At 36.8% G+C, this 21,396-nt stretch overlaps 1 protein-coding gene across 1 annotated transcript; it reads left to right on the top strand.

Annotated features, from left to right (window-relative positions):
- The first annotated feature begins 429 nt into the window (after nt 1-429).
- On the top strand, nt 430-19,558 carry FGL1 (fibrinogen like 1). The gene is made up of 8 exons (XM_064149051.1): nt 430-503; nt 2,262-2,337; nt 6,258-6,438; nt 8,830-8,989; nt 10,779-10,876; nt 11,802-11,890; nt 12,382-12,569; nt 15,895-19,558. Exons 2-8 carry the CDS (start codon nt 2,272-2,274, stop codon nt 16,052-16,054), a joined length of 942 nt encoding a protein of 313 aa, XP_064005121.1. The 5' UTR covers nt 430-503; nt 2,262-2,271; the 3' UTR covers nt 16,055-19,558.
- Nucleotides 19,559-21,396: the final 1,838 nt, after the last annotated feature.

Below are 21,396 nucleotides of genomic sequence, written 5' to 3' on the forward strand. Positions count from 1 at the left end.
TGGGAAATCATTGGAGTATACAGCTGAATATGATGCTGAGAGCAGTATGTACTTCTGAAGCCTGAAAGATTTAGGCTCTGATTTGGGAAAGCATCGGAGTATACAGCTGAATATGATGCTGAGATCAGTATGTACTCCTGAAGCCTGAAAGATTTAGGCTCTGATTTGGGAAAGCATTGGAGCATACAGCTGAATATGATGCTGAGAGCAGTTTTCTGGACCAGAGCAGTGAAAGGGAATGGACGATCCTTTGTTATTTTTGGTCTATTTTTATTTCCGAAGTGTTGTGTTAGGCACAGAATTACCGTCTTCGTATGTTGCAACATAGTCTTGATAACTGCAACTTCTCAGTAACATTCCTGCCCGGTGACTCACAGCAGATGTGAGCCTCTGCTCTTCAGAATTTAATAGCAAAAACAGTCGTGGCCTGAGAAAGACTCGTGAATTCTTTGCATCAGCTTAAGAAGATTTAACAACTTTTGAGTTCTGTCCAGAGGGCAAAGGTAAACATTTTAGGTACCTATGAAGAAAGAAAGTAGAATTTTGGGGAGTTGTTCTGGTTTGAAAGCAGTATGTTTTCAAAGGCTGTATAACCAGTACAATGTTGCTAGTGATACATGAATGTTTTAGCAGGATCTGGCTATTTTGCTATGATATCTAAATACATCATATTCGAATCTATGGTTTATAAACTTAATATAACAAATTATTGTATGAATGAGAGTGCTTTTTAAAGTAGATAAAATTACTTTTAAAAGTAGATAAAATTATGACTTATGGTCCATTTTTTTAAACACTACATAATTAGAACAAAATTTGTGCATTAATTTGATCATTAAAACTAGTCTGGATTTTAAGAAAGCAATTCTTATTAACACTGTACAAACAGAAACAGGCGTCTGAGTTCCATCTAGTTTGCTGTCTCTAGAATTCAAGGACAAGAGAACAGGCTGATGGTTCAGAATTTTAGTAGCACAGACTTTTTCTAATATCATCAAGTCTGTTTAGTAACTTGCTATTCAAAAACATCAGATTAGGGGAAACTTGAAAGTGAGGCTGATTGAGAAGCCTGGAAAGAAAGTGCAGGCACAGAGAAGGAAAATGGTACCTTTCTAGAATGTTTATTCCATAGCTATAGAGGAGTCTTTCTGTACAGCTGTGCAAGTGCACATTCCAGGTGCAATCTTTGAAGAGTAAATGAATAATCTCACCTGGGTAGAATTTCAAGGTTTTGCAAGAGCTGCCTTTAAACTGTTATTTTATTAAAACAGAAGGTGATTTTCCCCCCAGCTGTTACAGGCTTGTGTTTTCAGCTTGAAAATATTACACAAAGTTATTCTCACTCTATCACAATGTGTGATAATTAATACACACACCTACTGTCTGAGATTAAGATTTTCCTAGAAAGAGATCTTTCCTGCACAAATTGTGTTTCTGTTTTTTGTTAAACCAACACAGGTGTTCATGTATAACCTATGTAAATATTTTAGTACTTGGAGGCCTTGGTTTCTTGTCTGTGAGCTGAAAAGCACATCTCTACCTCACAGAAAAATTCAAGTTATATCAGCTAATATTAGCAGGCAGTGAGATGCAATTATGATTTTTCTGGCATATAAAATAGTTTTCATGTGAAATTAAAGGATTTTAAATGCTGTGGGTGATACAGTACAAAATATACATAGCTCTCAATTCAAAAACATCATTCTTGTCACAGCTGGAATAAAACCTGATTAGTACTATGCTTTTTTTTTCCTTCTTTTTTTTTTTAATAATTATAACAGTAAAATTATCTCCATCCTCTTCTGGCACACAAAGGTTGGACAAATCTTTAATACACGGGCAACTAGCCCAATCCAGACTTTAGTTACTGGAAGGCAATAGAGAGTTTTCTCCCAGCTATAAAGAATCAAGAAGGAACAATGCTCTGCTCTTTAGAGCATTTTAAAACAATGTTTTTGCTTTTGTCTTGTTCCACAATAAAGTATGTGGGTTTGGATGTTGAATTGTCCTAAGATATATGGAGAGATCTAATACAAAACAGTCCAAAAGGATAAATTCTGGTTTTACTAGATTTTGGAGCTATACTTGATCAGACTATTTTAGACAGATGTAATGAAGCCTAAATATACATCATATTTACAATATGTAAGAAAATAATTACAGATTAAATAAATTAGTTTGGATAAAAATGAAGATGTCATACATTAAAACAATGTTTAATTTTAATATTTAACTAATGTTTTTGTTCCTCTACTTCACAGGTTCCAAAGAATGAAGATTTTGGTGCTGATTGATTTTCTCATTGCAGCTAGCTTGATGGATGCCACTGACAGCTCTGTAAGTTGTAGTAAATAAATTTGCCTGTAGAACTTATTCTGAATGTTTGATACCATATCTTTAGTGTCCTTAGTGTATCTCAATGTCCTGGTTTTGCTGGGACAGAATCCCATGTCAGCTGTGGGCTGCCAGCCATTAACAGTTTTGATTTAGTCAGGACAGCTGACTTCAGTTGGCTCACAGGTGTTATCTCAGACCATGAGCAATACGCTTAGCATAAGGGAGGGAGTTTGCTGTTGAGAGTGGAGTTTTTTTGCTAGATCTTTTTCCCCTTGGTCTTTTTGCTTTGGCTGTGCTTCAGCCCTTTCCTGCTCTTGATGACTGCCATCCTGTATATTGTGACTGCTGCAGTTTTGCTAAGCTAAATATAACTTTGTGTGTTTTGTATTTGTACCCGTTTGTTTCATCAAATGTGTTCTGTGCTTTTATTTCTGTGGATCTTCTCTCATTTTCCTGATTGCATTTCCCTGCTGGAGGGAGGGTCATTGAGTCACAGAGTAACTGCTGTAATTTAGCCCCACATACAGGTTAAATACTTGATTATGTGAGCAGTTAGTACCTTTTATGGAAAATGACAAAACTGAAAGTGTGTGGAAATAACATCAAATGACGTTGAGTAGGGACAAATATTTGACAAAGAGGAAACAAATACAGAAATACACCATGGAATGTCTTGGCAATAACAGTGAAGAAAGTAATCCAGTCAGCTTGTTACTCTATCTGGCATGAAATAGGAAGCAATAGAACATCTTTGCTAAAAAAGGTATTAAGTAATACATTAACAGATAAATTGTACAGAAAACACATAAGGCAGTTATACTATCATTCAGGAATAACACCTTTAGTTTTGAGCAGCATAAAGGCAAAACTCAGGAACTGTGCTGGTTTGAGGCTAATTGGAATATTTTACTGAGAGATATGAAATCCTTGGCTGTGAGGAGAAAGTAAAAAGAAACCAACAAATACCCTATATCACCCATTCTTCTGCTGACAACTAGTCAAAATATAGATAAGACACTTCTCACACACTTCTCAGTTAATTGCCACTTCTGGCTGTGCTTTCTTTCTGGCAGTCTGGTCTCTGTGCTTTTCTCTGTCTTAACTCTAATCTGACCTAACCTTTTTTTTCCTCTAACCTCCTTGTCATCTTTTTGACATCTCAAATCTCTCCAGATTTATCATGTGAGATATACATGGGTTGATCTGGTTATTTCTGAAGGGAGGGAAAGTGGGAGGGGGAGAAGGGTTTGGGTCAGGAGCCCTCCTGGGGACTCTGATTTCTGGGAGGAGTATTGTGTTTCTGTAATACTTTTAACTTGTATATAACTGTATATATATTGGTGTGTATATATATATAGATATGTGCTTGTAAATTGTGCTAAGCTGTAAATATAGCTTCATTCCTTAACTTCCATCTGACTGAGTCTAGTCTGGGTGATTTGATAAGACTGGGGGAGGGGGGAAGGGGGGTAACACCCAAACCATCACAGGTACTCCTCAGGTAGTGGCTGCAGTTCTGGCCACTGACCCTCAACGTTTCTATCCTTTTATACCTCGTTCACTTGTTATACAACTTTTTCTCAAATAAGATCCACAGCTTCACATTCTTAATGGTTTCTATATTACTGTTGTAATTTACACTTGAAAGCACTGATCAAAACTTTTTCATTCTTGGTTGTCAAAACCTTCTGTTATGTATTGTACCTCTCCAACAGAAAATGTAACACAATCACTTCCTCCACTGCTTAAAATACTTCTAACCTCACCAATCCTGTGCTGTCTGTCTGGGTAGCCATTCCTAGTTCAGGTTCTAAGTAGCAGGGACCTGGGAGATGGCACCATTAATTCTTAATTGCCTAGGTGGAATTGGTTGCCGAATTTACAACTAGGTGAGCATCATTGTTTTGTAATCTTTTGTTCAGATAAGTAGCTTTATAGGGGCAAGGTAGGAAGCCTCTGCAACCACTTCTGCTCAACAGAGAAAAATATTGCCACTTTCTGCAGAAGGCTACTGAGAAAAAGGCATTACAATGAAATGCATTTGATTTCTTTTGGTTGTTCATTTTGCATATTCTGGGCCTTGGCTGACCCTGTGAATAAAAATTAAGAACATTTTAAAATTTATCTTCAAGTTTTCATACTTGAATCTTATTTAAAAACTAATCTCATTAGAGATGTTTGGGGGAGCTTATTTAAATTCTAATAACACCTCAAATGTTGTATTTTTATACTTTTCATAAAGTATGCAGGCTCCAATGTATAGCATCAGTTTTAATGGAAGGTCACTAGCTGCTAAGTAATTCACAGAATAATAAAATGAAGACTGAATGCACATTAATTGCAGCAGCTGGTTAAACATGGGACCACATGTCCAAGAGCAGAGCTGTCAGCAGCTGTTAGATAATTGCTTCTCAATGTGTAGAGCAAACAGTTGCTAAACTGAAACAGAACAGGTTACGTTCAGTCTGGCTTCAGTCAGTGGCTACTACCATCCACTGAAGACAGGCACAAACTCATGTGTTTTATTGGTATTTTCACATTGTAATAGTTTAATTTTGGTCCATATCTAACAAAAGGAACGGCAATGTTATAGTTGATGACTCTCCTAACTCTAGGTTGTACTTTGCTTCTACATTACTCTAGCTATACATTGGTTTAACTTCAGATATTTTAAAAGTGTTAAATCCTGTGGAAAAAGTCTGGTAGTACATTAAAAAGAATGATCTGGTAACCTGCAGATCTAAAAGCAGCATTGATCCACCTTGAAATTACACAGCTAAATTATGATTGTCCCATGGTAAAAATAAATGTGGAATTCCAGTTATGAGAACTGTGGTTTTGCTGTGCCACAGCAAAGCTTAATGGAATGAATCTGGAGTTGACAGAAAGAAATCAATGGGGAGGCTGGAGTCAGGGAAAGAATGCAAATTATCATATGATAGTACTTCTGCAGGCAACTTTCAAAACTATTTCTGCTCAGTTGTTTGTTTCTTATGATGTAGTTTGCGATACCTTGATTGGGTATAGCTGGCAGTACCTTGATTGTCACTTACTATTTACCAGCACTGTGACCTTAAATTCTTCTCATCACAAAATTGCTAGATTGTGTTCTGTTCACTTTGGCTATTTTATCACAGTCATCAACCTAAAACCAATTATTTATTGCTCTGGGTACATTCATCATGGCAGCATTTGGAACAGTTATTCCAGCTCTCTTGTCATGTATTTGCTCCATGGTGAAATGAGTGCTAAGTATCATTGTACCAGAATTGCCACATTCCTCACCCAGCCTGCATGGCAAAAGTAAGCATATAAGTCACAGCACAATACTGACTTTAAGTTTTTAACATTTATTTTTCGTGCATAATCACAGCTTCTTAGGGACTAATTATTTAGCATTCAAAAAATGAGCTTGAAGGTTTATGGTATTTTTGTTGGCAGTGTTAAGCTTCTTATCGTGAAAAGTGTGTAATCTTAAAGCATTTGAAAAATATGCAGTGAAGCTGAAAATGGAGCAGTGTGGACTTTAAAACTCTGGAAGTTGAGAACCTTCACAAGGTTAGTAGCAGGCCTCATTGGATAGTAAATCTCTGTACATGGCAGGTGACAGAGACTAAGAAATCTTTATGATAGGGTCTGTGCATTAGTGGTTTTCCCTAAAGTCCTTTCTGCATGCTTGCAGTAAGAGCTGGTGTTTATAGCCACTAATGAAAAGGCTTTGCAAAGCAAGTGTGTGCTTGGACACTGCAATATACAAAACAGTTTTAAGTGGGAAGTAATTGAGGTGGAATTCAGCATTATGTCTGCATGAAGTCATCACAAAAATGTTTTATTCAAGTTGATAGGGGTGTTTTTGTGTGGCATGTGTTCAATGTGACCAAAAAATGTTGATTTACAGTAAGACATATTTTCCTCTCTAGGATCTGCAGAACTGCTTTCAAGAGCATTTACATCTTCAGGGCCAGGTGAGGCTTCTGGAACATCGTGTGAAACAGCAGCAGTTAAAAATTATACAGCTGTTAGAGAAGAAAGAAATTCAGTACAGTGACAGAGGAGATGAAAACAATGTCATTGACTTGGGAGGAAAAAGACAGTATTCAGGTTAGAAATGAAGCTATTCTTTTCATTACCATTCATTGTCATGATACCCAGAAGCTTTAGCACAATTGAGTCCATTGACTTATTGTTTTAAAAGCTCATAGACTATTGTTTGTTTAAAATGTAGTTTTCAGCTTTTACCTAGGCCTGCTGCCACAGGGTAAAACTGCGAATCTCACAAGGTATAAATCAAATCAGGATTGAAGTGGTTTGATTTATTTATAGCTCATAATTTTTGAAAAGGTGAAGAATACATCCAAAATAAATTTCACTGATAAAAACAGACAAAAGCAAGCCAACGACAGACATTTACAAGATGTTAAGAAACAGTTACAGATTTCTAAACACCTTTCTTTGAGTAATCTCAAAGTTCTAAACCACAGGGTCAGTTCACAGTCACACATTCGGTGTTATGTGAGTTACAGGCCATACAGACTCTGTTCCTACCCGAGACATCCATATTTACACATAAGCTTGCCTTAATAATCTGCATCTCACTGTAATAATATTCTGTATGTTGCACCATTTTGACTGAGTTAGGTTCATTTCAGGACATGACAGCTTCTAAATATTGGTTTAAAGTTGTTTCTGTAATCTCCTCAGCATTCCAGTGGTGATTTGGTCCATCTGCATTGGAAGATGACTAAGTGTGTTAGCCTATAGCAGCTGAAGTCAGGCCCAAACTCTTAAAATAATGGAACACTAACCATATTTAGATTGAAAATACATTTTTGGGGTTTGATTCTCAGATGATATGTGTTTCTAGCTGTCCAGTGGTAAAGAATCTAAACTTCTGTAATTTTCAATAGCCCTGATTGAATATACTTGTGGTGTTTATGCTGCTGGAATAAATCACAACATAATTATAATGCATCAAATGTAATAAAGTGCTGTTAAAATTAAAAGCAGTTGTAGGTCTCACTTTAAATTTAGCTGTACATTTACTATTCAGCATCCTGGAGTACTTTTTAAGTTATTATTATGGTTGACTCATTTGTTACTGAAAAAGATTATTAAAACCACATTTAGCTGAAAAACATTTGTCCTTTCTTAGCATATGCCCAAGTTTATTTTCTTAAAATATGATTCTACACAACAGATCTAAGTTATTTCAGTTTCTAATTTTTTTTTCAGTTTTATTTTCACTTTCTTTACAGCTTGGGAAATGTGTTTCCCTATTTATACTGCATTATTTCATTCAAACTGCTGTAGCATTTTTGTGTCAACAGAGCTGCATAAGTTGGAGTTACATAGAGAGAGAGAAATTCCGCACTATATATTCATTCTAAAAACTAAAACATATAAATGTTTTGCTAACCTACTAATAAAACAGTGGACAAGAATAGTTATTTTCTGTAAGCCAATCAAACATTCTCTACAGAGGCAATTTAGGTGCTATATAAATCAAGTTTTCTATTAGAATTTCTTCCAATTCTGGCCTAGCTATTTGTTTTCAGTATAGACTGTTTTATTTTCTGTGTCTAATCTTGACTGATGCTTTCACTGAGAAGAAATACAATAGTTCAAAAAGTTGTAAAGTGGCCTGGAAGTTCAGCCAACATGTTCATAAACATCTTGGAAGATCTTACAGTTAATCAGCCCTACCTTTGCCAGGAAAAACAGAAACCTTGAAAATAATACTGCTTTCCTATGTGACTGCTTGATGGTCGATAACATAGAAACAAAGAACTCCTTTAATTTCTTAACTCCTAGAGGAAAAAAAGGTTAGATTATACAACTACATTACTGTTATATTTTCATGAGGTCTGAATTTTGCCATTGCTGTAAATACTGCTTATTTGTTAACATTTATGCAGACCAGACTGTAAATAGTGCCAAGCCAAAGCATTATCATTTTACACATACACTGCACTTTTGGGGGAATAGTCTTTTATATATTTTTGCACATATTTGGTACAAGGGACAAGAGTATCTGGTCTAGCAATTGTTTCTCTTTTCTAACACTGGTGATCCCACACTCTTTTGTCAGTTCTCTTCTGGATTTTCTGGACAAAGAAGTACATGTTTGCTTTTAAAACTTACTGTGTGTTTAATATATAGAGAAATTACATAATTATAGCAGGATTCTAATGTGGTGGTACTGTGGTAAATTAAAAGTGACACCACTTAAACCAGATGAATTATTTTGCTAATCCAAATGAAAATTAAAATGATATTATTTTAAAGCAACGTCAAAATAAATATAGCATAATAAAGTTTTAAAGCAACACAAATACAAGAAAATGCCAAAAAAAAATATATAAATGTTTGCAGAGATTTCCTTTGTAGTAGCCTGGTCCATAAGTGACTCTTGCATGACATGATTTGATTTCTGATTTTGCCAGTAAGTATAGGACTGAAAAAGCTATGTCTAATGATATTTTTTGTGAACAGATTGTGCAGAAATCTACAATGATGGCCACAAGCAAAGTGGATTTTATAAAATGAAACCTATCCAGAGCCCTACTGAATTCCTTGCCTTCTGTGACATGTCTGAAGGGGGTGGTTGGACTGTTTTTCAGAGACGTGCTGATGGCAGCCAGAATTTTGATAGGTAAGTGATAGTCATTAAAGCTGGAAACAAAGTGGAGAAACATTAAACCATAAGAAGCTAAGTTAAATCTTAACTTTACAATTATATGAATAAGTTGTTATCCCAGATAAAAGTGGAGATGGTTATTTTGTGGGACAGCCTCCACATGAGATACCACTTCTGGCTCTGACTCTTTTCTGGGACACATCTGGTCTTTTTCTGACATCTTATGCATTTTGCACAAGGACACTTCAATGTCAAAGGCATCAAAAAAATGTTGGAGCCAAAATCACTTAATGACAAATAAAAGGCTAATCTGTCTTCTGCAAAGAGCAAAAGTCTAAAACAGTAAGAATGTAAGTAACATCCTTTACCTGAGATGCTATCAGCAAGCAAGTATGAAAGAAAACCACCACAGAGTAATTTATAGCTCACAGTAAAGTATCTGCAGGAAAAATAAGATGCATGAGAACTTGATTTTTGGACACTTACCTCTGTGTCATTTTCAAGCCTTTTTTAGGGAGAAATGTCCAGAAGTTTTTTTTTCTTTTGTGCTGTAAGACATGAATGGAAAACCCACAAATATTTCTAGATATTGGAAACAACAAGAAATTTTTGAAACCTCTAGAAAATTTCTTTTTTGTATCAAGTTGTGCCAGGGGAGGTATAGGCTGGATGTTAGGAGGAAGTTCTTCACAGAGAGAGTGATTTGCCATTGGAATGGGCTGCCCAGGGAGGTGGTGGAGTCACTGTCCCTGGAGGTGTTCAAGAAAAGCCTGGATGAGGCACTTAGTGCCATGGTCTAGGTGATGGGTCAGGGCTGGGTGATAGGTTTGACTGGATGATCTTGGAGGTCTCTTCCAACCTGGTTGATTCTATGATTCTGTGGTCTCTGCATCCTCTGTTTATAATTGTTGTGACTTTACAATAACTTTATGGAATAGAGAAGCAACCTCCAGAGTAGGCAAAAACCTGCAATCTGGCAAAGAAAACTTCATTCCTCTTAATTTATAGAAGGTGGTCAGACAAGCTACAGAAACAATCTATAGCATTTTACAGTTGTTGCCACCACAAACCACCTTCTCCTTTGTGAGAGACTGCCATCTATTTAAATCATAGAGGCTGCTTGCTCTTGTGACTGCCTCCTGTCCACAGCCTAATATTGTCACCCACTGGTTGAAGTATGGCTGCTTCTTATCAAGGAAACATTTTTTTTTCCCCATTAGACCAGACCATGAAACCATAATTACTGAGAAAGTGTTTCAAAGCCACAGATAGATGGGGAAAAGATTCAGTGCATTCAGCACACACATTAATTCTTCAAACTGTACACCTATGTGTGTTCAAAAATTGTTAGAAACTGTCAGTGGAAACAGATAATAGTGCAATTTACAAAGTTATGCATCCAGCTGTAGGCATTTTACAGCCTAACCAAATCACAGAAACTAAAGAAGCAATGCTTGTAGTATACCTACATATTCACTTAGATCCCCTGGATTTAACCAGGAAAAATGTTCTCTTCTTTAGGTAAATTGTGCTATAATATACTGGACTATTTTCTTCTGGTCTTAAAATCTATCAGTTTTAAGCCACTTTGCATGTACCTCTTAGGACTATTCTTAGGACTATTCAGTGACTGGTGTATTATGGGATTCAATCTTTCACATGTGAGGAAAGGAATTTTGGATGAGATTGCCTCCTGAGGTTCCTTCTAATTTGAATTATTCTGTGATCTATGACTGTGTGCTAAAATAAACATCCAAGCAACATGGCTTTTTGTTGCTAAATTAGTAATTTATACTCTTTTCAGAGTCTGGGCTGACTATGAAGAAGGCTTTGGAAATTTTGTGTCAGCAAATGGTGAATATTGGCTTGGAAATAAAAATCTTCATTATTTGACTAATCAAGGTAAGATTCATATTCTTACAATAGTCTTGTTTGTTTTCCAGGCCATTTTTTGTTACCATTTTTATTAGCATGAATCCTGAGTTCTGGTGTTAGTCTGCACAAACTTCAGGTTTCAGAGCAAACACATCTGAATGTGTTTTCTAACAAAAGCTTCAAAACAGTCATTGAGCAAGTAGTATGCAGGGAGCTCCTGCAAATCAGGTGACAGTAGAAGGGAATAAACCTTATATTTAAAAAAAAATGTCTCTACCCATGTCACAGTTAGCATCACCAAAAGCCCAGCATCAGGTACTAATTAATTTAGCCAGGGCTCCACATGGCTGCATAGGCTATTGCATGAAGCTAAAGCTAGGCCTGATCCTGCTGATTAAACTAATCTTAAAAAGCTTTTACCATTCTTCTAATAGTCAGTCGAAGACAGCTTCTGCTCTTCTGTAGAATGCTACATATACAAAACTTAACCACTGACTTAGCCAGCTAATTCCTATGGCATCAATGCCACCAGGATGTAGTCCTTACTTAACTCTTTTATGTTCAGAGTATAAAAATCTCATTTTCCTAGGAATATGCTTTTTGATTTATTGATTGATTCTCATTATCCTTTCATTGCCACCTCAAATACCATATTAAAATATTAACCCACAAGGCCTTTTTTTTCCCTGTTAGATATTTTTGTCTACATTTGAAAATCTATACTGGAGTAATCCTAAAATTTCTGGAGATGAATTAGGTGAATAAAGACAAAGAACAGCAAGGTATGCTTTAATATGCATAGAGAAAGAAGATAAAACCCCATGAACGATGCTGTGAAGAGAGAGATTAATGATAAAAACATAGTCACTACTTTAACATTTTACAATAATACTGTGTTTTGAAAAGTCATGACATGGTTTAAGCAAAATAATTTCTTTTATCGTTTCTTAAGGGAACTATACTTTGAGAATTGATTTAACTGATTTCGAAGGAGAACGGCGTTTTGCACAATACACAAGATTCAGAGTTGCCAGTGAAGAGGTAATGAAATACTAAACAATGGAGACAGCTTTTAACTAAAATGTGGGTTCTATAGACAGATGTTAAATGTGCATTTCCCCTCATTTCCATAAAGGTTTGTGCAAAACCTTATTATTCTTTCTTATTCTTGGAGTTATCAAGGGTAATAGTAGTGGTTTACACGGATACATCAGTTTCACACTTTCTGTAAAATGTATGCATTGTAAAAGCAGTTTTTCTGTTTTCCATAAAAATGGTACATGATGTTTTCATTTTATATGTACTAACTGTAATACTGTCTTTATGTCATTTATACATCAGGTTATTGACAAGTTTTACCCCTGGTAAGCATTTTTATTATCCAGTGCACAGTGTTTAAGTGGCATGACATTTCTGAGCACAAAAATAGCAGCAAGTGGGGCAGATTAGTTTCCTCTTTGTACTTTCACTCTCTGGCTAAAGGTTAAAGCCAAACTGGATTTTTTTGTCCCTTTCTTCACATTTTTCATTAGCATGCATATGAGATGAGTTGTGGTGAATACTCTGGTACAGCTGGTGATTCCCTTACTGGTGGATTTCATCCTGAAGTAAAATGGTGGGCTGATCATCGAGGAATGAAATTCAGTACTAGAGACAGGGATAATGACAACTATGAAGGGAATTGTGCTGAAGAGGAAAAGGCTGGATGGTGGTTTAACAGGTATTTTGATTTTATATTGTCAACGATTCTACTTTATGTGTATTGATACAACAATAACATATGGTAGAAGATAGAATTGGTGATGTTTATTATATGCAACCTTCCCTTGACCCCTACTAGAGATCTCAGTGTTGGTAAGACTGAGATTCACCTTAGAAGGGACAGCATCTCCTGCACAGCTCAAGTTGGTCTGTAATAATTGTGTCTGCCACAGGCTTTGTTCATTTTTATCAGACAGTAAAGAGGAGATAATTCTGCCTCTTTAAGGTAATCAATTTTCACACAAGTACATCATGGAGAGTTTGCAGATGTATCCCTGTTGTACTTCATTCTTGCATTTCTCCTGCATTGCACTAGACCAGATGTGGCAGTAATGTGGAATATCTGGCAAGTTAAGCTAGTGCTGGGTTATTAATCCTCATTTTGTTCCACCTCAGTTCACAGCATCTCATTCTTTTATTCCTTCTATATCAAATGCATCCACTCAGTTTCCATCAGTGAGCACAGCTGGACTGATTTTTTTTTTTTTAAATAGGATTCAGTGAAAGAATTGTAAAATTCTACTTGCGTACAAAGTACCAATTAAAAAATGTAAAGCTAGAACTGTGTGCTAGTTTGAAGCTAGCTAGCATGTTTTGGTGAGAACTAGATTACAGGCTGTGAAAGGGAAACAATGGTGAAGTCTACTTCACTCATAGGCTTGCTGAGAGGTATAAGAACAAGAATGTAACTATAGATGAGACATTCGGTCACTGCCTGGGCTTTGGGCTGCATTTCTCTCTCTCTAACCTAACCTGATTAATCCACCTGCTTCCTAATCCCCCTGGCTGACCCTCTCTTCTTCCTTGGGCACAAGGCAATGTCTGGGGTAAGGTAGAGAGGGGTGGGAGAAGGTGGAAGGGCAGTTTGGAGCCCCTCCTGGGGACTCAGGTTTCTGGGAAGGGTGTTGTGTTTCTGTATTACCTTTTACCTTGTATATTTCTGTATATAATTGCATATATTGTAAATATCTGCTTGTATATTTGTGCTAAGTTGTAAATACAAAGCTTCATTCAATTTCCAGAGCTGGCTGAGTCTAGTTTGGGTGATTTCTAAAGTGTAGGGCTCTTGGGTAACACCCAAACCATCACAAACTGGTAGTCTTAGCACTCCTGTATATGCAGCTTTGTTCTTTACCTCAATTAGATAAATGTAACCATAAAGAAAAACTATGCAGTCTAGCTGTGTAAGAGAGGTTTAAGATACAACTCAGGGAAGCACGCTGCTCTCTCAATGTGATCTCAGTTCACTTGGCAAGAGCTGCCAGGCTGGATCAACTCCGTTGTTTCTCTGTCCTGTCATTCTTTGTTTCTGCTTTTTAACTCCTTATTTTCCAATTTCTGTTTTCACAAGTAGCCTATGACCACCTTAACTGATATGATGTAGCTATTAACCCAGTGCTTCCCAATTAATTATTTATATATTTGTACAGATAGTGGATCAGCAAAGTATTTGAGGCATATGGAAAACAAATCACATGTGGACAATTTTTTTTTTGCAATTTTCATGAGAACTAAGATATAAAAGGGAAAAGCAACTCTGTTGGAGATCTTTTTTCTCATTAAATCAGAACTTGTGTGGATGTAGAGGAAAATCTAGACATCAGGTAGCATGGAAGTCTGATATCATGCCATCGAGTTCATTAAAAGGGACTAACCAAATGCTTTTAGTCAGCTGAGTACTTCTTTTTATAAAAAAACTTTTTTTTTTTTTTTAATTGGCTTAGTCTGGAGAAGAGAATGATCTGTTTGCTTAAGCTTAAGTAGCTGTACGGCAGAACTTCACAGTTATTAATACCTTGTGCTTGCCGCTACATAACTACTAAAGATAGCTGACTTCTAGCAGGCTTGTTCCTATTATGGCTGTGTAGCTCATGCTTTTAAAGTGACAGTCTATCTGGATAATGAAAATAAGATATGAGCTCCTTGTAGTTTTATTTCACTGCCTTGCTACTGACTTTAAGACTAACATAAAAGTGAATACTATAAAAAGTGCAATATCCTTAAATCTTACCTGAAAGAACATTACTGGCAGAGGAAGGAAAGCACTCAGAACACATATCTGTCATGCACAGATTAGCAAACACAGAAGGAATTAGTGCTCTTGGCTGGTTTGTATAGAAGCTCCCAGCTATGAAGGATTTTTTTATAACCAGCTCTATGCTGTCTGGACTGGTGAAATTCAGAAACGTCCAGATAATAAGAATACCATAGGATGTGACATGAGAGGCTGCATGGAAGTAGCTCACATCTAGTTTAAAGCCACTGGTCTTGCTCCTGCTCAGGACTTGTTATCACAGACTTGTGTAGAAAAATGACTTCTGCATACTTTGATAAGCAAAGCTCCAAAAGAGATATGCAGCTTGGATGCACATCCACAGAACTGGGTTCACTCTGATATTACACCCAGGACAGCAGCTTTCTTGCATGCAGGGCATTGCAAAGCCCAGTAGGTTCATAACTGGTAAAAACAGCTAGCAGGTGTAGATAAATCAAGACTATTCATTACACTGTACTGCAGAAGAAACAACTGATTTGCTGTCTGCTTGGTCATATAATGATCTAAACTCCTTTCTTGCAGAAACTGAATGAGTATCGTGGTTGTGCTTGTACCTGCTCAAGCCTTTGGGCTTTTCCTAGGGCTTGCTTAGACCACTGTATTTAACAAACCATAACAACATTTCTGCCTCAGTGTGTTAAAGAACAGGGGAAAACAACAACAACAACAACAAAATTACTTTGTATAGCTCTGATGATCCAGAGAATTCCTATACATGTTCTTAGTTGGCTGTCAGATTTGATCTGCTTCTAAGCAGAAGTCTACAGCTGAATAGACAAGCTGACGGTGGTATTCAAGTGTCATGGTAAGAAACATCATAAGGCGTAATTATGACATTTAAACGAGGCTACTCTGGTACAATAAACCCCAGAAGAGTATTTCTTTCCCATAATTTTTCTTGGTGTATGTCCTGCTGCCACACATGACCTAAACAACTCTGGAATAATTGTCCACTGAATCAGATTAACAGGCAAAACTCGGTGAGCTAATAATGTCAGAAAATGTGGAAAGAGCAACCTTTGGTCCAGAGATGGGAAGAGCACTTACAAAGGTGCCCTAATGAAACTATTATTTTTAGGCACATTGAAGGTCACAAATGCAAGTTTTTACAGCTGTCAATTTGGGTTGTTATCAACACGGCAAAAACGTTGGCTCACACAAAACCAGCAAATGCTTGCAATTTTTCTGCAGGAGTCCTTATTTCTGTTCCCCTTTATTTTTCCACCAGGTGTCACTCTGCCAACTTGAACGGTCTGTACTACAAAGGTCCCTATGCCGCAGAAACAGACAACGGGATCGTTTGGTACACTTGGCATGGATGGTGGTATTCTCTGAAATCCGTTGTCATGAAGGTCAGACCAGCAGACTTTGACCACAATATTGTTTAAGTATTTTATTAAGACGATTCATCTAGTTAATCTTTTAGCAAGTCAATCCAAATTAAAACAGATGGGCAGACTTTTGCTCTCAGATTTCTCATCTATGCATAAATCTGGAATAATTCCTCTGCAACCAGTAGCTTTATGAGATGTAAATGAGAAGACAATCTGGCCTATGAATCTGTAAATACAAATACCAGTGCTAATATGTTTACAGGATTTTTAAAACAAAAGGCAGGTGTTCACCTAGGAATAAGGACATCATCAATCCTTTAAACAAACTATGCCAATCAATATTGTCATTGCGTTGTCTCAAAAACGAAAAATGAATTGTATCTACTACAACCCCCAAAAAATAATGACAAACATAGGTCTGGTTTAGTCAGTGGAAGGAACATACTTTCTTGGGAATGTTAGAAGTAACTTACTTGAAAATTCCTCTGTTTTGTTGCTGCGTACACAACATGTACTTAAAAAATATAAAGAACAAGCAGGAAACCAAAGGAAGAGAATGGATAGTTCAGTCTAATGTACAGAGGTAGGCTGTCTGTTGTTGCTGAAACATTTCTAGGACTGGTCATTTAATTTCACAGAATCACAGAATACATCTGATTAGAAAAGACCTCAAATATCATCCAGTCCAACCCTCCACCCAGCACTGGAGGGTTAAATCTAAAGCATGCCCCTAAGCACCAGGTTCACATGGTGCTTGAACACCCCCACAGACTGTGATTCCAGCACTGTCCTGGCCAGACCATTCCAAAGTTTGATAACACTTTCAGTGAAAAAGTATTTCCTGTTACCCAGCCCGACCCTTCCCTCATGCAACCTGAAACCATTGTAGTCCTGTCACTTGTCATCAACGAGAAGAGGCTGGCCAGCTCCTCACTACAGCCTCCTTTCAGGCAGTTGCAGAAAGTGATGAGGTCTCTCCTCAGCCTCCTCTTCTCCAGACTGAACAACTCCCTCCAATGCTCCACCCCTCATTGCTTTTCTATCATTTTTAAATGGGCAGTAATTATGCCTTTCTGAGTAACCATTATGCCTTACCAATAAATGAAACATTTATTAACAAAACATGGACTCCAATGTTTTGACATTTAGAGTTTACCAAAAGGCTACATAACAAAAGCTGCCTTGAACGTAGGTTATCATAGCGCATGTGTAGAGGGAAGTATATTTCATGTGCAGCTAAAATCTGACATTTTAGAGGTTCTTGATGCTTTACTCGATAAATTTTTACTTTCCTTACTTATTTCTCTGAATTCAAATGTCCTGTTCAGTCACTTCAAAGTGGTTCTGCTTCTAAGCTTATTATCTTCTTTTCCTGTGTCTTTTACTTGGCTCCCTGGGCTTTACCCATTCTCAAGCTGCAGATGTACATTTTTCTTAATGCAAGAGGAATTGTAAGAGAGACTCTGCCTATTCTTGGCTTTTATGGCTGACACCACATATTCTTAATAGCCAAAACAATCTGAGAAAAGCAATGTCATCCATTTTTGCTGAGCAGATGCAAATTAACATTTTGAAAACACATGGATCTGAACCAAACTTGGGCATATTTATCTTCTTGCTTTTCTGAAATAATTTTGCTTTTGTGGCTGGACTTCCAGTCTCCCTGTCTGTCTAAACACAGTTTTTACACCTAGCAGCCAGTTTCAGTAAAGCATAACAACTGAAACTATTCTATCAGCCAAATTATAACTATGTTATTATGAATGCAGGTCAGGTGAATGAAAACTCCATGCATGGCCATTCTCACTCCCGTTTCCATCCTCCAACACCAAAAGCTGTGCAAAAAAACTTGCAAGAATTGCACAGAACTACTGGATGTTAAAAATAGAGGTTCATATGAAACATTTTCACACTGTAAGATAAATCAGACTGCACCTAAAAAATTAAAGGGGGATTAAGCAGAGAAAATAAAAAGGGGGGGTGGGGGGATCTTCAGACAACTAGAAAGAACATTATACTGCCAAAATGCTGCTGATAAAAATCTGCAGTTGAGAATTTGAGGTCTGTGCTGTTTGTGGCAACAGTAGGTATTCTATATAATCCAGTCTTTTTCTTGGTGTGCCGACAGGGACTCGGCCAGAGATTTCTAGCCTTTATCACACCCTTGCATGAGAGGACCAATGGATAGCTCTAGCACTGCTTATTTGAAACCTTTTTTGATCAGTTAAACCAAATTAAATTCTACATCTGACAGTAAGGCATACTAGCATATATATATTTGAGTGTATGAATATATATTTGCATGTGTATATGTATTTTTTTCAGCATTCACCGTTTAATTTGAACATTTGATATGTATTTTTGTGTCATTTTATTACAGAACTTACAACAGGTTTTTGTGTAACTCCGCAAGTATGTCCATAGGTATGGGGCATTAATAATAGGATAGAACTTCCTGAGTAGTTTATAAAAATGTGTAATAAAACCAGTATTTCTCATAATGATTTTCAAAGTCTTTTGCTGCTCTAAGAGGAGAAGGATTTTTAATTCTCTGCAAAAGCATGGATAACATTGTGTAGAAATTGTAAAAAGACAGTTTTCACAGGAAAACAGAAAGATTGGAAAGATTAGCTCGTGTATTTGGAGAGTATCAAACCAGATCATATTCCAGATAATTTAAATACAAGACATGGAGGATTTAAGTAGAGCAAAGCTGGATCTCTAGCACACAAAACACTCTTAACACGTACAGACTGTGCTCATAAAATCTACAGCAATGTTTTTCATTTGCTGGCAGTATAAATCCATGCTTCTGGACTTAGGAAATTAAATCTTTCAGCTGGATTAGGATGCTTTTGTCATATTGTGATGTAAAATTTTACTCACTTTCTCTACTGGAAATCATAAAATGAAGGCAAATCAAACCTGTCTTTGAGCATCTTTCAAAGTACTCACATGTTTGTTTGGACTGTTTGCCCTTCAGAACAAGGACTTTCACATCCTAGCTGTTTGAAAAGCATCTAACCTACTGGTAGTAATATATGTAATGTAATAAATCTTTCTGGACACAAGAAAAATGTCAGAAGTGTTGTAGTTCAAAATGGTCATAAAATTGTTCTGAGACAAACCCTTTATTTTCAAAGTACAAATTTAAATAGCCTCTGGAAAAGAGAGTACAGCTTGGAAGAGGATTCTTTTTCCTGCCTGGCCTGTTCTTACTAATTTATTTCCTCAACAGGTATGAGCACATTCTAAAATAGTCCTTATTCTTAGATAGCAAAACAAAATCCAGTTTATTTGTTCAGACATTAGACAGAAAAACATAATGAAGCTTAAAATTAATGCATGCTACATAGAATAAGAATCAAGAATATAACAAAAGAAATGTTTTGTTAGTCATGACTTGATAAGAGCATAATGATCCCTACCAGCATTGTGCAATAAAAAATGCCTGGGTTCGTAGTATTTGTTGAAGGGAAACACTTTCATATTTTGTTGTCTGTTTTTGTTTTCTTCTATTTGCTAAACACTTCAGAGATTAAAAGAGTGGAAACCACATACTCAGTGAATTAAATGAGCAGTACAAGAACCTTATGCTACGTTTGTTTTCCCTAAAATGTCTAATATGTGTTAAGAGAACTGAGGTACTGCAATCTGCTGTAGTGTTTTCCAGTGGAGACTTCTCTTCAATTCTACTGCCTAGCTAGAGCCTACCCCTCCTCAGCATTCCCCAAATGGTTACTCCTGACACCAGTTCTTGAACCCCTTCTGTAAGTATAACATTTTGTTCTGCCAAAGCTGCTTCTCTTTGCTGTTAATAAAATGGTATACCCAGGAAGGGGAACTACAGCTTGCCAGGTCTATGAACGTTCCTACCAATTTCCTTTAGTTTTCTCCTTGATTACTTCCAAGAGAATGAAAATACATTTTTTTATACTATTATTTTCTCTTTGGCAGTTGTGAAGGAGGTAGAAAAAGTATGCAGGGGAGTATTCTGTGTACAAACTTTGCAAAATTTCCACCTAGTTCTATCTTTTTTTTTAATTGTCTATAAAGAGGTCCATGTAAAAAGCAAAAAAAAACCCAGAGCTTTCAAAAAACAGAAGGTACTTTGAAATTAATGTGAGCATATGGTTGCTATTTTCTCAGAGTAGGTCTGAGATGTGGGAAATCACCAAGGTTTCAAGCATTCAGCCAAAACCCATATGCAATATATGCTCAGAGAGAGAGAGTTATAATTTTCTGTTGAAATGCTTGTTCAAAGAGAATGTAAAACTCTGCAGTAATAGTGGCTCTTTGGTGCTTAATTTTTTGTTTAATACATAGTGCTCATCCAAAAATTATCTTTTTTCCAAGAACCTGAGAGACATCTTAGCCTTTGTTTAGTGCAAGATAAAATCCAGATTGTCATGACTACATCATCAGTTAACTAAGATGATTTCTCTTAATTGCAGCCTAACACTAAATAGATTGCATCAGAAACATAATGTTGCTATACAAACATTAATTAAACAACCCTGGGGTCAAATTCATATGCCTGTTTGTTTGCAGAAGGACCAAAATATGCAGCTTTTGGGGGAAAATACAAACAAAACAACCACCAAAAAAACCCCAATAAACAAACTCAAACCCTGTTAGATGTTCACCCTTCCTCAGCAACTCATACAGGTGTTTAAGTTTTCTTTATCTGTCTCCTATTGAATCTAAGCCTCCTTCCTTTCTTCTTTTCTTCCCTCCTTAATGACAGTCAGATCTTTAATCTTGCTCATTAGTCATAGTTTGCATACTTGTGAAGCCTGACTTAGGGAACTTGGGAAGCTCTGAGGTCCTGCAGAAGCTGACAAATGCCTCTGAGAAGCTAAATGGTATACTTAAAGCTTCTAAAATGGCAGTTGGGTCTCTAAATCTTTGTGAGAATCAATGTCCAACCTAGTTCAGAAACCAATTGGATAGAATGTTTGTAATCAATATATCACCCAACAACTGTGGGCAGGAAGATATGCAAATGTCTCTTAAAAGTATCTTATAGTTCTTAGAAATTATTACCTGAATTTCAATGTATCCAGTCTTGTTGACCTTGCAAAGGGACCCAAGTAATTTTCAATCCATAGTGTCTCATCTAACTGCAAAATTGTATCACAGTATCACAGTATCAACAAGGTTGGAAAAGACCTCACAGATCATCAAGTCCAACCCTTTACCACAATTCTCAAGGCTAGACCATGGCACCAAGTGCCACGTCCAATCCTGCCTTGAACAGCCCCAGGGACGGTGACTCCACCACCTCCCCGGGCAGCCCATTCCAGTGTCCAATGACTCTCTCAGTGAAGAACTTTCTCCTCACATCGAGCCTAAATCTCCCCTGGCGCAGCCTGAGGCTGTGTCCTCTTGTTCTG

This window comes from Pogoniulus pusillus, chromosome 9, assembly GCF_015220805.1.
Source record: "Pogoniulus pusillus isolate bPogPus1 chromosome 9, bPogPus1.pri, whole genome shotgun sequence".
In the NCBI taxonomy this organism is placed as follows: Eukaryota; Metazoa; Chordata; class Aves; order Piciformes; family Lybiidae; genus Pogoniulus; species Pogoniulus pusillus.